This window comes from Camelina sativa, chromosome 20 (assembly GCF_000633955.1).
Source record: "Camelina sativa cultivar DH55 chromosome 20, Cs, whole genome shotgun sequence".
NCBI classification, from domain to species: Eukaryota; Viridiplantae; Streptophyta; class Magnoliopsida; order Brassicales; family Brassicaceae; genus Camelina; species Camelina sativa.
Window position 1 is genome coordinate 11,576,056 of NC_025704.1, and position 15,619 is coordinate 11,591,674.

Consider the following 15,619-nt stretch of genomic DNA (forward strand, 5'->3'; position numbering starts at 1 on the left):
AGTAATGCTTATCTCCTTCATATCTTGAGTTTCTCATAATATCTTCACAATTCACCTCCGATTCTCAAAACTCTTCAGGATTATTTAAAATCTAGATCACAGATTCCGAGTTATATCCTTCTCCGGCGAGTTTAGATTCGAAGGTTTTGTTGAAATTCCCGATCTGATTCTCGCGATCGAAGCTTCTAGAAAAACGTATGTTTAACGGGTTGATGGATCCTGAGATGATTCGGCTCGCTCAAGATCAGATGAGCCGTATGACTCCTGCTGATTTCGCTAGGATCCAACAGCAGGTTTTTTTTCTTTTTCTTCTCTCTTTAATTTCCCAAATTCAATTTCATATATTCATTCATTCATGTTACTTCTGATCAAACTAGTGTATAATTTATATGATTGATGTGATTGATACAATTGAATTCAATTAAAAAGTAGCTTTCTGTTTTTGTACGATGACATTGTTTTTTTTTTTTATAATTTTTGTATAGATGATGTCAAATCCAGATTTGATGAATATGGCAACTGAGAGTATGAAGAACATGAGGCCTGAAGATTTGAAACAAGCAGCTGAACAGCTTAAGCATACTCGCCCTGAGGATATGGCTGAGATTAGTGAGAAGATGGCTAAAGCTTCCCCTGAAGACATTGCTGCTATGCGTGCTCATGCCGATGCTCAGTTTACTTATCAGATTAGTGCTGCTCAGATGCTTAAGAAACAGGTTGGTACTTTTATTGTCTTCCTCATTAGAGACGTCTATTTATCTTTTTCTTTTTCGAGTTTGAGTAGCTGTTGGAACAAAGGAAACAGAATGGGGTTGCTTTGGTTTTAGTTGAGTTAATGATTTGGATGTTAATCTCATATGCTGCTACGTTTGGCAGGGAAATGAGCTTCATAGCCGAGGAAACTTCAGTGAAGCTGCAGAGAAATATTTGCGTGTAAGTCTCCATACATTATTGTTTGTGATGTTACTTGACGTTCCAGTCTCTTTGGTAGCACTTATCAAGAAGAGTAACTTTTTCTTACAATGGCTCTTGGACCATATCGCAGGCGAAGAACAATCTGAAAGACATTCCATCTTCTAAAGGTGGCGCACTTTTGTTGGCTTGTTCTCTCAATCTCATGTCATGTTATTTGAAGACAAATCAGCATGAAGATTGCATAAAGGAAGGTTCTGAGGTATGCTACACCTTGTTTATGTTCTTGTGACACGTGATGTCATACATCGCTTTAAGATCAGTCCTGTCTTGGTGTTAAATTTACATTCTTAAATGCATTCAGGTTTTGGCATATGATGCGAGGAATGTCAAAGCCCTATACAGAAGGGGTCAAGCATACAGAGATCTGGGCCTGCTTGAAGTGAGTTCTTCTGTTTCTTATAGGAAGTTTCTTGAGATTCCTTGTCAATATATATGTTCTTTTTGTAAATAATTCTTGATTATATGTTTGCTCATTGGCTTTCTGAAACTATCAGGATGCTGTCTCCGATCTAAGCAAGGCCAATGAAGTTTCCCCTGAAGATGAGACAATTGCCGATGTTTTAAGGTATGGATTTTTATATTTGATTACTGGTTTTGCCATGCTTTTCAGTTCTGCTTATTTCAGAGGTTTGGATATCAACTTTTTAAAAATAACTTTGACCTTAAGTTTTATCTCTTATGATGCAGAGATGTTAAGGAAAGATTGGGTGTCGAGGGACCTGGCAATGCATCAAGAGGTATTATATTTATCCCTCAAAGATTTGTTCGAAATAATGCAGTGTATTATCAATTATGTCAGACCAGACGTTTCTTTTCTGCATTTTTTGATATGCTTCGTCCATTAGGTGTGGTGATTGAAGACATAACTGAAGAAAATACTGTTACTTCCGGAGACAATAAGAAACAGTCTAAAGAGGTTACTGGGACACAACGAGAAAGCAATGTTGGTGGTCATGCTCAGGGCGTAAAGACTGAAGTTGATGGATTGCAGGCTCTGAGAGATAACCCAGAAGCAATCAGGTTCAACACCTTTCCAAACTAGTGTTTGATGTGTTGTTTCATCTGTTTCAACACCTAATATTTGTGCTCTCAAAGAGAAATATTATCTAAAGCATCCATTTTCTGCTACATGTGACACGATTAGAATGACTTTGTAATTCTTTTTATTCTTTCTATGGCCTGCAGAACATTCCAGAACTTCATTTCAAAAACTGATCCCGATACACTTGCTGCTCTGAGCGGAGGCAAAGCTGGAGATATGTCACCAGACATGTTCAAAACTGCGTCGAGCATGATAGGGAAAATGTCACCGGAAGAGATTCAAAAAATGGTTCAAACAGCTTCTTCGTTTAAAGGAGATAACCCTTTCAACCCGGCTGGGCCATCTGCAGGAAACGGGTTCGCACCTACACCTGACATGCTTAAACTCGCATCTGATATGATGGGTAAGATGTCACCAGAAGAGCGTGAGAGGATGTTCAACATGGCATCGTCTTTGAAAGCAAACGCTCCAGCTTCAACTTCATACAGCAATGCAGAAGCATCTGAACAACGTGAAAGTTTAGGAGCGAGTGGGATTGGTAGTTTTGCAGGTGAGTCTAGTTCTTCAGGTAATTCTTTTGTGGCTCCAAGAAGCGGTTTCGAATCAAGCATGCCTTCGGCTCCACCGGCTGACTTGCAGGAGCAGATGAGAAACCAAATGAAAGATCCAGCAATGCGACAGGTTTTTGTCATTTTCGGTTTATATCTGACCAATTTAGTCAACATAATGTGATTGTAGATGTTGATATAGTATTTTCTCTGTGTTTGGTAGATGTTCACGTCTATGATAAAGAACATGAATCCGGAGATGATGGCTAGCATGAGCGAACAATTCGGAATGAAGCTTTCTCAAGAAGATGCTGCAAAAGCTCAGCAAGCCATGGCTTCTCTTTCTCCTGACGCCTTGGAGAAAATGGTATGCATGCGGTTTATGAAAAACCAAAAGAGGATGTGAAAACAGAACAGTGTGGAGTTGATTGTATAGTTGTCTCATATGTAAAAAATGTTGTTTGCAGATGCGATGGGCGGATCGGGCTCAAACCGGGATAGAGAAAGCGAAGAAGGCAAAGAAGTGGTTGCTTGGAAGAGGCGGATTGATCTTTGCTATATTAATGCTCGTCTTAGCAATGGTCCTTCATCGGCTCGGCTATATTGGAAACTAAAGGAAAGGAATCAACGGTATCTTAAAAGACTTAATTCCTTCGTGAAGATCAGACCAGTCTTCTTCGGTGGGTTCGTAGTTTGTAAAACTGTAACATGGTTTTTATCTTCTTTTTTTTCCCCGACTCTCGGTTCTTTTTGTTGGTCGCTTTTTTAACTCACTTGTGTCTAAATTTATTTATACCTTCTGTAGTGTTTTTAATTAGAGATAATACGATGTATTTCTTTTTTAGATATTCCTTATCTTATAAACATATCTATTTCTCGTACAAAGTACAAACCAAGAGAGTTTTTTTCCTTTTATACGTCGGAGATGGATAAGTTTTAAGAGTTCAGGAATTCAATTATGAATAGGGCATTACAAATTGAAAGTTTCTTAATTTGTTTTCCTTGTTTTTGCATTCTCCTTTCAAAATTGCTATAATAAAACAAATAACAGTATCTCAACATGCTCTTCAAATTACTTTTGCTTATTTTCATCATAGTCTCGTAATTTTGTAATTTTGATTCCTCTAAAATCTACCACGATGGTATCCAATAAGACTGATACCAAAACGATTTATGTTTATCTAAATTCAAAGAAAATGTTCTTCAACATGAATCCCCATCAAGTATTCATAAGTATAATACTTTTCTATTACATTTGAAAACCATCATTAAGTGATCCATATATGATACATTTACAAATATCTTATATTTGTCAAAGATAATATAAACATTATTTTAATTAAAATTCAACTTTGTTTGATTTACCTTTCTATTATAGTATTATTCAATTAAGAGATTAATATATTAATTTCTCTCATATATTAATTAGAAATTAATTTTGTATCTTTGTAAAATTAAAATAAATATCAATTCATCAATCCACAGTCTCAAATGACTCATGAGTATTCCAATTTACTACCCGGATCGGGTTTAAAAACATTGCTATCTTCCCAACATCAGAACATTGCTAATTTTGTATCTTTGTAAAATTAAAATAAATATCAATTCATCAATCCACAGTCTCAAATGACTCATGAGTATTCCAATTTACTACCCGGATCGGGTTTAAAAACATTGCTATCTTTCCAACATCAGAATATGTTGGTTTCGTTTCTGTCACATATAACAATTTTATCAAATCAACAATATGTTCTTATTAAAATTTTGTAATTTGTAGTTAATGTGTTTGTATACAAAACTTGTAAATTATATTGTATGTTTTTCGAAAACACATCAAAATTTAATTAGAATTTTTGGGAAAAATTTCTCATGTACGAAATTTGAAGGTAGAACATAGTTTATCATTGTTGTTTTGAAAATAAACGAGTTTGTTTTGATAAAACAAAATTTACAGCACAAATTTATGATTTTGGTCTTAAGTAGATCTAAAAATTATGAATTAATTATATGAGTTAAGAAAAAAGAAAAAAGAAATTTAAATTAATAAGTTTAATGATGTAACCATAGATCCATTAGTTTCTCATTTAATATATATATATATACATGGTTTTGATGATTGTATATAATGGTAAGTTACAATATTATAATTTTTTGAAATAATTGATTTTGGAAAATTAAATAATATGCAAATATTTTATTATAATTTTTGAAATTATAGATTTTGGAAAATTAAAGAATATTCAAATGTTTTTGGCAATTGGATTTAGAATAATCAAAATAGATAGCATGTAATATTTGAAAATGAACTTGTTTGACAATGAATATTATATGGTAAAAAATGAGCTCGCCTTAAATAAGAACTATCTTTTAATATATAAAAGATATTTCTCATTTCTTACTAAAATGTCATAGAAGAAATTACAATATGGGGTAGTATGAGAACAAAACAATTTTTTTGCTTACTTGATAAAAGTTACCACAATAGAAGAAAAATATACCAAAATTTGAAGACCACATAAAGTGAAAATCCTAAAATATCTAATAAAATTATAAAAGATTTTAGTAACAAATCAAACAGTTTCTCTAAATTCACTAAAATCATCTTAGAAAACTAAAACTAAATCCCAAACTATAAAAAAAAGTAAACACGTGTCATAATATGGGACCCAGCTAAATCAATGTTTTCGTTAACATGTCATCAATTAAAATAGGGAACATATTTTCTATTTAAAAAAATAGAAAAGAAAAAGAAATTAACATCGTGAGAAGAGAGAGAGAGAGAGAGAGAGAGAGAGAGAGAGAGAGAGTCAATAGAGACCACAACCCACACACCACGCGCAGAGAAAAATTAATAGAGAAGAAAAGAAAAGAAAAGAGAGGAAAGGGTCTCTTTTCTCCTTTTGTCCTTTGTCTTCTTCTTCTTCTTCTTCTTCCTCTCCCCGTTATCTTCGGCGAATCATCATGAATCTAGGGTTTTGTTTTCTCTCATAACCCTAGATTTTTTTTGTTCCTTTCTCTTCCATCGAATCTTTGATTGATCAATCCCCCTACTATCTCATTTTCTTTCTTCTCCGTTCAGCTCATCCCATCCGATTCAATCCCGATTTCAAATGGAGGTTAGTTAGGGTTTTCGTTTTTTTTTTTTGAATTTCATTTCTGTACGGATGCAATTCGATCGATATGAGCTTAGAATTTTGATTTGATTCGGCGTAATTTGCATTTGGGGGACTCGAATAAGCCTTTTATCGTATTATTAGGGGGTTTTCGTGTTGAATTGTTAAAAACGAGTTTTGTCTATTGATCCTCTCGTCTTTAGGTTTTGGGAATTTTGATATCTGAGGATTGTTTTTTGCAGGGAGCGGCGGGAGAAACGGCGACGTCAGAGGGGCATCTGACTTCAGCAGCAGCTTTTGTTGAAGGTGGGATTCAAGATGCTTGTGATGACGCCTGTAGCATTTGTCTTGAATCCTTCTGTGATAGCGATCCTTCTACTGTATGTTTTTGTTGTGCACTTACTACTACTATGTACCCCCAAAACTTTTTCCATTTAAATTATACATTTGATTCATTTTTTTTTTTTTTTGGTTTCGCAGTTGACTAGTTGCAAGCATGAGTATCATCTTCAATGCATTCTTGAGTGGTAAGCTCTTTAAACACCTCGTGCGTTTACCACTTCATTGAACATAAATATTCCAAAAAGGTTGTTCTTATAGAATGTGTGGGTTTTCAAGTCCTCTTGTTCTTTATGTCGTGCGTGTGTGTTAAAGAGTTTTTTGTCTTGGTTTTGAGAATTTAAGGGGAAATGAGGAGATTCCAATTACAACTCGAGAAGATGAACACTCGATAATCTATACCTCAAGTTTTGTATTTCGTGTTCCTTCTTTGTGCCAAGCTTATTAGTTCCGTGGCATTTGTATTTTAAATTTACAGGTGTCAAAGGAGTTCACAGTGTCCAATGTGTTGGCAATCACTTAGTCTCAAAGACCCCACAAGGTTAATTTTTTCTCCTCGTTGTACAATTTAGTTTTTTTTTAATTGGTAAATGGTAACATTACCATGAGGAATCCTTGATAGATGTGTGTTTAATGTATTCAGTCAGGAGTTGCTTGAGGGTGTTGTACAGGAGAGGAATTTCCGCTTCACTCCATCTAGAAATGCCACCATATTTCGTCATCCAGCTCTTGGTGATTTTGAATTACAACATGTATGTGACTCTTTTATTATCATTTTGAGTTGATTACATCTCTTTCCTAGTGAACTGATTGAGCTCTATCTTTGTACAAATCTCTTTTAATGCAGCTCCCAGTTGGGGTGGATAATGCCGAGATTGAAGAGCGAATCATTCAGCACTTGGCCGCTGCTGCTGCTATGGGAAGAGCGAGACATGGGGTAAGAAGGGAAGGCCACAGAAGCAGGTCTTCAAGTCAAAGCCATCCACAGTTCATGGTGTTTTCTTCGCATCCTAATGCTTCTTCCCCTGCACCTCATCCCCCCATGCCTTCTTCTCCTTCTCAGAGAGATGAGGATGACACAGTCACAAACCTTCCGTTATCTCCTCACAGTGGTTTAGGGGAGGGTTCAAATCAGCCACAAACATCTTCTCATCCCCGCCAGGTTTCTCCCTCGGCATCTGATTCAAACAGCAGGTCGTCACCTGAATTCTCATCTTCTATCGTCTTTTGTTACGGTGTAGTCACATGCAGCCAGTCTGATCCTTCCTTTGCTAACCATACACAGGTCTGCTAATCAATCTTCCCCAAGTGATCAAGATAGAGCTGGACCATCAGAACTCCAATCATTTTCGGAATCGCTAAAGTCTCGATTAAACGCTGTGTCAACGAGGTATCCTGGCTCATCTGGCTAACTTTTGACCTTTATATTGATTTTACTATTTTCTAAATGATTTCTGATGCACACTGTAGATACAAAGAATCGATATCAAAGAACACAAGGAGCTGGAAAGATAGATTTTTTTCTCGCAACACGTCCATGGCAGATATTGGCTCTGAGGTTAAACGAGAGGTCAGTGCCGGGATCGCCACTGTGTCCCGCATGATGGAACGTCTAGAAACGAGAGAAAACAGTAGGCCCAGCTCTGCATCTGTATCAGATGTCTCAGAAAATCACACTCCTGAATCAAACAATGAGCATAATAGATCAGAAGCGGGTGGTGAACATTCTATGAATGAAAGAGGTGTTAAAGATACATGTGCGACTGGTTCTGGTTCAAGCTAAATAAGCAAGTGCCAGCATCTTGTTGGCAAAGGTAAATTTTTGACTCCTTGCTCTACTGATTCAGGCTAGCTTATCAAGTGTTTGTTCACCAATGGTTAGTCATTGTAGAATTCGTTTTCTTATTTCACCTATCAACTAAGCTTTAGCCTGTCTCATCAATTGCATTATTCAACCCTTGATCTCCAAATTCTACATCATCAGTGATTTTTACATACTGATAGTTCATTATGTGATCGCGAAAGAGATATTATAGATGATTAAGGTCTATGCAAACCTGAAAATATTTGTTGTATGCAACTCCTTTTATTTTCCAAAAAACTGTGTTTCTAAATGAATGCTAAGATCTTGTTCTGTTGTCTGTGTTTTGCAGAGACAGGGAGATGATGGCCATTGTGAAATTCTGATAATATATATATATACAGGAGTCAGATGTTTCAAAAGCGTGGGAGAAGCATAGGAAGAAGGTTTGTTGATAACGTAAAAAAGAGTTTTCTATTTCTCAAAATAAAGAAAGGTTGTTTTATGACCAAAAGGATGCCTTGAGACGCCTTCTTCTGTGTTATGTATGTTTAAGCAAAACCCAACAAAAACTAAAAAGAGAAAAAGAAGAGTAAAGACTTATGATGTATTCACTATCAGGGTTGGTTATTTGGTTTGTCTGTTGTAAATTCACATTGTGGTTCACATTACGGATTTCTTATCAATATTACTTATGTATCGCCAAAATTTTGGCCAAGCAAACCCACCAATTTTATGCATCTATATTATAATGCTTGTGTATTTTATTATATTTTCTACTACTAAAAGAATTCGAAAAAACTATGGCGGTGCGTAAGGATAGCTTTGTTTAAGTTATTGACTCTGTAAGATTTATGATCTCATACAAAACAGTTTTGCAGTTTATTATCGACCTTTTATACAACTGCCTTTTGAGAGAAATTTCAAGACACAACGATGGATTTTCTCAGATTTTAGCCACTACAGAAAATCTTCATCTACTAGTTAATCATTAGTCAAAAAAGCAAACGCATTTAGAGTTCACTACCAATACTAAAATCCGCTCTAAAAACATTTTGAATTCATCAACCAATCATCAAAAGAGAAAAAAAAAACCTCGAAACCCTTTGTAAGCTAGACATGAACATTCCAGAAATAGACACTTCTCGGGAACAATTTTGCCTGAAAACTGAGGCCATTGACTTCTCATCTCTTTCTCTTGGTACCAGAACCTCTCCCTGTAGCTTTCTTCTCAGCAGACGCATCTGCTGCTTTGCCTCTGCCTCTGCCTTTACCAGCTGCTTTTCTTGAACCAGAGCTCCCAGCTCCCTTCAAATCCAATTCAACTTGGATCCCTGCAAAACCCGATTGTAGTTCGTTAAGACTTGAGAGATGTGGAGTAAAGTTTAGCCAAGAAGTCGTCGCTTAGACCAAGATATATTAATTTTGGTTCTAGACTGACTGGCTTTTTGAAAGAAAAGACAACTTATCAAAAGGCATAACAGGACCAACCTCTAGCATTCAGATTCTTTAGATTCGACTCTAGCTTTTCTCCATCGTTTGCTTCTTCTGGAATTGCAGAAAGACAAAAAAAACAGAGAAATCCAGTCAGGATTTCATGTGGTCTAGTTCCAAGTCCCATTAGACACCAAAGGTAATCTTGTAATGTCTTTCTGAGGCTCTGTCTTTGGTTATACAGGCCCAGTTACTTGATTCTACAAAAATAATTCATTCACAAAGATGCACAGTACCTGAGTCTTCTTCTTCAGCATCTGATGCATTTTCTTCTTCATTTTCTGCTAACGGCTCGCCATCCTCATCTCCCAAACTATCAGCAGTTGGTTCCAGCATTGCAGCTATTCGCTTCTTAGGGGCCTTTTTCATTCCCGGAATTTGCACCATGTCAGCAACACGTACCATTCTGGTTTTATTCAACTCATTATATTTTTTGGTCAAAGCTGCTTTAACTGGAGGTGGAACACCCTCCATTGGATTTGCACGTCCCTGATTTGTAAAGTTTGCAATACATTAGTGAAGACTCATTGTCGCAGCTGTGGCAGCGGAATCCCATGAAAAAGGGAATCGTGTATACCTTAAATTTTCCCAACTCCATAATAGTATCAAAGTCCTCCTGACTTATAGAGTAGGAGTTCATGAAATCAACAACTTCTGAAACAGCTTCATCCTAAGTACATATTTTAACATAAATATGATTTTAAGTAACAGATAACATAGATATCTTTTCATATTTAATAAAACAAGAGTATAGTGAGGTTACGAACAATAAACAAATATTAGTACGTCAAACCTTAGGCAGCGTCTGAAGTGGGCTAGTCAAGCGATTCATGAGCAGGGGAAGATAATCAACACGAAGAGTCTCCCTGTGGTCAATGTTGACGTTTGTCAGAAAGTTGTACTAAGAAAATATCACATAATATTGTTAAAAGGAGAGGCAGTATGTACACCAAGCTAACTCTTCACAGACGGATGAAATATGAAGAAAAGCAAGGGTAGCAATTAAATAAGGAAACATTTCACTAGCAGAAAGAAGTAACCCATAAGGAACTGTACAGGTGGAAACAACCTTCCAGAGCTGGATTCACGGGAAGCAAGGACATGAACATGCAGATCCTCCATTAACCGTCTATTTTTTCCCGCCGTAGAATTCTTGCCAAGCCACCCACCAAATCTATTGAAGTTACGCTCACCCTGCATTGAATAAGTATGCATGGTTAATCTGAATTATGACATTTTAGGCAGCTCTAGAGCAACAAAACGGAGAAACAGGCTCATACCATACACATAAATATATGCTATAGTAATCATGCTCAAATTTTACAACCTAGAAAAGAACTAAGTTTTCTGATTTGCCAATATATGAGTTGTGCATTGCATACTCAAAATCCTTAATACAGAAAAAAAAAATGCATCATCAGAAAAAAGAGGCGCATTGAATGATAGCTAAAGTTTCCAGGTCACATCCATAGCGTGAAATGAGCTTTTACTGAAGATCATTACCTGCTCGAATACCTCCCTTGATCCATGCAACAATGAAGCTCTATTCAAACAAAACAAGTATACGTCAGTTCTCAAGTATTGGAAAGCACATTATTCCCTGTAATTCTACACCGGAGAACAGAAATCCATACAAAGACACAACACATATATACATGGCAGCATATGATTTATTCAACCTGATCTCCATCAAAGATGAACTTAAGGTGTAGAAAGAATAGTAACAAATGAGAACACTAGAGGATAGACATGGCATATACATCAGAAACACACACTTCATGTGGAGGGAATAAAATAGCACTTTTGGTAAAAAGAATCAATTTTCTTCTCAAGAACTGGAACCAACTTACGGGAGAATAGAAGATGCAACACAGCATGACTGAGAAAGTTGCCACTGCCTGTATCTTCGAATCTGCACGTTGATAATATCTCCATCCGCAATGGATTCAGCAGCACGAGCAAGTAACTCCATTCGTTTTGCCTCATCTTTACCTGATGGCCTATAATTGAGATAGTTTTCCTGCCCAGATGGAAAGAAAATACAGTCTTAAATTTAACGGTAATTGAAGTACAAGTCTCAATGTTCTATACGTTCTCATGTGGGATTACAAATTTCAGAAATAACTAATGTTAGAGGTACCAGGAAATTAATTATTGTTCCAAAAGATATAACAAAACAACTCCACAAGAATCCAAAATAATAATAGACCTGTATTATTAGAGGAACCAAATCAGGATCACTCATGCTTAGGTCAATCCGTTCATCCATTCTCAGCTTCCCACCATTATAACTAAACAACCTGGAAAGAAATCATTTATAACGAAGTTTTACTACAAAACAAGGGAAATAAGTTTTCTTATATAACAGCAGCTATATGACTTAACTTCAGAAAATTGGCAATGGCAAACACTTATAGAGCATGTATTATACACTACTATGTGCATCAATGATGAACTAAACTAAAAGACTTGAGGCATTACTTGTCAACAGCTGAGAAAGGGGAAATATCTTCATCCTTAGCACTGCTTAGCAGGCGTTGCCTGATATCATCATACTTGATGGCTGACATGGACAGGCTCATATATTGGAGCTGATTTAGGGCCAAACGTATGTCACCATTTACTCTCTCAGCGAGTTCTTCCAGGGCAATCTAAGAAAAAGGAAAGATAGATGATGCTCAGGGACAAACTGATAGCACATAAGGCCCACCACCAAAATGCTTATGAGACTAAGCAGAAAAAGAGGAAGTATTAGAATACAGGAAGAGTGGACACAGAGAACACATGATCCAAGTTCTATTCTTAGGTGTTTAATCCATTACAACTGGCATACGCTTTCCCAGGGGAATTTCAAGAAACGCAAAAGTAGGGTTTAAAAGGAAAAGAGTGTTGCATAACACATGTACATTATACCATATCTACTTCTATTCCCATTTGTTCAATTAGTAAAAGGGGCCTGACATGGACTAGATTTCCGGAAAGAAAATAGTCTTAAAAGGAAGAAATTTATATGGAACTGGCTACCATTGACTAACAGAAGTTAGTGAAAAAAAAAAACTAAAGTACAGAATCTTACTTCATTAACTTCAAGGCCTTCTGCCTTAGCAATATGCATCAGCCTTTTTCCCATCTGTAAGAAAAGACACGTTGGTTTCATAAATTAACAGACATTGCTAACGATAAAACAGAGGATATACGGCCACTCAGATCCTCAATGCAACTGAAACTTATTAGTATATTTTTATTTCCTAATGAATATAGGAGCCTTTAGCAAATGGTCAACTATTAAGCAGGTGTGAAACTTCATATATTTCCACAATACCCCTATCGTCTAAAAGTATAAATGGGTAACTTCTTGTCAACTGCTCGAAAAAGTATCTGATGGTGGAAAAATCGAAAAAGATAATGAAGAGCCCAAGGCCTAATAATGGTACAAAGAAAAAATGCCAAAGAGACAACCATTTGTCCCTTGCATAAAATCCTGTTAATAATCCTATCAAAAGAAAACACTGAAAGGACAAAAACAATCATCTAAATCCAACCTGCTGTTTCGTGGGCTTCCGGAAATTGAGGGGAAGACAGTAGTTTACTAAACTCTTCAGTTTCTGACTGTATTTGTCATTACAAATGCAGATGATAGGAATCTTTGATATTTTAATGCTAGCAATAAGATCGGCAACACCTCCCCTGTCGCCTGCAGACATTCCATCTACTTCATCCATGATTAGAACAGTCTTCGGGTGCTTTGACCTGAAGATCAAATCTTCCACCAAGTCAGGAAAAAATACAAACTTCTGGGACTAGGGCCATAAAAAAAAACCCCGAACTACCTATCCATGTTAGCGGCCATGGCTTCGTTATTGACAAGTTCCTTCACAGTATTTGCATTACTACCACCAATACCTTTGGCGATATTCGAGTTCGCCTTTCCACGACTGTCACTAGCATTAACCTAAATTGAAGGTAAAAAGTCCATCTTCCAAGCATGTGCAAGATATTGTATCACTAACCAATGACATTGAAATAATTATGAGCTAACCTCAACTGTCTGGAAACCAAGCATCTGACTAACCAACTTTGCTGATGTTGTTTTTCCAATACCAGGTGTTCCGCTCAAAAGTATAGCCTTCTTGGCACCAGCATCATTCACTTTCTTTCCCTTTCCTTTACTTCCAGTACCTCCAAATTGATCATGCCAGTGGGACAGCCAGTTGTGAATCTGAGTTACCTGCAATTGATTTGATAAAGGATCCATCATTTTCATGTCATTGAACAAAAAGCAACATACAATAGTTTCAATCACGTACCAGTGACTGATTCCCAACAATCTCATTTGGAACCTTCGGTCTGTATTTTTCCGTCCATGGCAAGGAAGTCTCAATAATTTTCTTTTTTCCTTTCGCTGGGGGAACCTTGTTGGGCGAACTTTTTGCTAAAGGCTTTCCTAAAATATGTTTGTCATCAGTATTAACTATAAGGATAACTGAGAATAAATGGACACTGATTAAATGGCTCAAGCGTTTACAACTGAAGCCAAAAGAGCAATATCTGGAGACATGTAAGTAAATTTAAGACACAAACTACACAAAGTTCATGCAATACAAGAGTATGATTCATACCTCTTGTCACTTCTTTCTGAGGGCTTGTCTTCGGTGGTGCACAGACTTTTTCAGTGCCTTTGTTAGTCCTTTCAGGCAGAGACTTTTTTATGGGTTTCGAGGACCGGATCATGTCAAATAGGCCATCCTCTGTAAGGAACTTAGTGCTGAACAGAATATTATAAGTTAGGATGCTAGAAGACCAAAAACACCTCAAAAGTTTACTGTAATGATATGCAATTGACGAGCACAAACCCCAGCTCTTTAGCTTTTTCAGATTTTCTTCCGCCGATATCTTCATCACACAAAAGGTACGTCTGAAAACAAGAACTGTAACTTTATGCCATTACCTTTTAATCCAACAAAGGGAAAAAGAAAATTAACGGTATGGAGACAGACCGTTTTCTTGCTAACAGAGCCTGTAATACGACCACCATGCCGCTTTATAAGATCTTCTGCTTCTTCTCTTTCTAAACTGCAATGTCAAGAGGGTACACAAAATTGTAAAATGAAATACAGACGTGGAAAAGGCATGAGGTGCGTAAAATGAAATACCTATCAAGTGTTCCACTAATTACAAATGTCGATCCAGCTAAGCAATCAGGGGTGCCTTCAGGAACTTCCTGAAAACAGAGACAGGTCAATACATTACGACACCACGTAATAGTCAAGATAAGGTAAGAGATTTGATCACACAAGAGACATACCTTTTCCCCTTTATGCGGTGGGTCTTTCCTTTCACCAAAATTCATAAACCCACCTCGCCCTCCACCTCTTCCTCTTCCAGCAGTTGGGGCCCCTGATGCAGCTCTACCGCCACGGCCTCTTCCACCTGATTTCAGAGGAGTCTCCTTTTCTTGGGCATCTTCACCATCATCATCCTCGTCTTTATCAGTTTTAGTTGCGATTCCTCTACCTGACCCCGACTTTAGTTTTTTGCTGGGTGTGCTATCACGAGTCTTCCTTGGAATAGGTACATCAAAATCGTCATCGTCATCATCAACCTTGGTAACCTTTCTTGGACGGGGCTTGCTTAAATCATCAGACTCAGTCTTAAGTTTCCTCTTGGCAGGTAATTCTTCCACCTCTTTCTCATCTTTAACTATCGTTTTTTCTTTACCAAAATACTTGCTCGTTTTTCTTCTAGCAGCAGTTTCCAGGTCTCCACTAGCCTGCCCCAAGTGATGAACAGAAATAACACTTATGACTTATGCCAATAAACAAACCAAATATATAACAGCAACTAGCATATTTGAGTCGCCTATAACTCACTCCCAATGGCTCTGAAAACAAAGTAAAGAAAAACAATATGTGTTTCAAGTTTCATGCAACCTCACAGAATGCAATGCCAATGTCACAAAGAAAGACCCACTAACTTCCTTCCTGCTAGCAATACCTACTCCAGTGTTTCACTAAGATACACCACATACTAAACTCACCTGCTCTGATTTTATAGGTGCAGTCTCGGCAGCACTCTTTACAGCACCTGTCTTGGAAGAGGTCGATTTCGGAGCACTTCCGTTCCCTTTTTCATGGGCTTTCATAAACCACTTCCTAATATCCGACTGCAAATTCAAGTACAATAGATGCTATCTTTATCAGTCCTACATACTTCATACCTCTAAAACTAATACCAAAGGAAGAAAACGAAATTTCAACTCACCATTTGCCCGTGTCGAGACTTCGACTACAAAAAAAAAAAAAAAAAA

The 15,619-nt window shown here is 36.9% G+C and overlaps 3 protein-coding genes across 3 annotated transcripts; 2 read left to right on the forward strand and 1 right to left on the reverse strand.

Annotated features, from left to right (window-relative positions):
- On the forward strand, positions 7 to 3,431 carry LOC104770519 (outer envelope protein 61). Its single transcript, XM_010494953.1, has 11 exons — positions 7 to 293; positions 486 to 716; positions 877 to 933; positions 1,046 to 1,174; positions 1,277 to 1,354; positions 1,470 to 1,540; positions 1,663 to 1,712; positions 1,821 to 1,995; positions 2,161 to 2,698; positions 2,789 to 2,932; positions 3,033 to 3,431. The coding sequence occupies exons 1-11, from the start codon at positions 198 to 200 to the stop codon at positions 3,177 to 3,179; spliced, it is 1,716 nt and encodes a 571-aa protein (XP_010493255.1). The 5' UTR covers positions 7 to 197; the 3' UTR covers positions 3,180 to 3,431.
- LOC104770520 (E3 ubiquitin-protein ligase RHF2A) lies at positions 5,417 to 8,549 on the forward strand. The gene is made up of 9 exons (XM_010494954.2): positions 5,417 to 5,681; positions 5,921 to 6,058; positions 6,159 to 6,205; positions 6,496 to 6,558; positions 6,661 to 6,769; positions 6,865 to 7,211; positions 7,303 to 7,407; positions 7,488 to 7,831; positions 8,171 to 8,549. The coding sequence occupies exons 1-8, from the start codon at positions 5,676 to 5,678 to the stop codon at positions 7,798 to 7,800; spliced, it is 1,128 nt and encodes a 375-aa protein (XP_010493256.1). The 5' UTR covers positions 5,417 to 5,675; the 3' UTR covers positions 7,801 to 7,831; positions 8,171 to 8,549.
- On the reverse strand, positions 8,780 to 15,619 carry LOC104770522 (replication factor C subunit 1). Its single transcript, XM_019242377.1, has 22 exons — positions 15,574 to 15,619; positions 15,350 to 15,475; positions 14,618 to 15,082; positions 14,466 to 14,533; positions 14,310 to 14,385; positions 14,166 to 14,227; positions 13,932 to 14,077; positions 13,620 to 13,756; positions 13,352 to 13,540; positions 13,143 to 13,264; positions 12,855 to 13,062; positions 12,389 to 12,442; positions 11,794 to 11,963; positions 11,522 to 11,612; positions 11,163 to 11,332; positions 10,816 to 10,855; positions 10,382 to 10,506; positions 10,106 to 10,178; positions 9,890 to 9,982; positions 9,549 to 9,801; positions 9,310 to 9,366; positions 8,780 to 9,152 (listed from the first exon to the last, which is right to left on the reverse strand). The coding sequence occupies exons 1-22, from the start codon at positions 15,574 to 15,576 to the stop codon at positions 9,004 to 9,006; spliced, it is 2,877 nt and encodes a 958-aa protein (XP_019097922.1). The 5' UTR covers positions 15,577 to 15,619; the 3' UTR covers positions 8,780 to 9,003.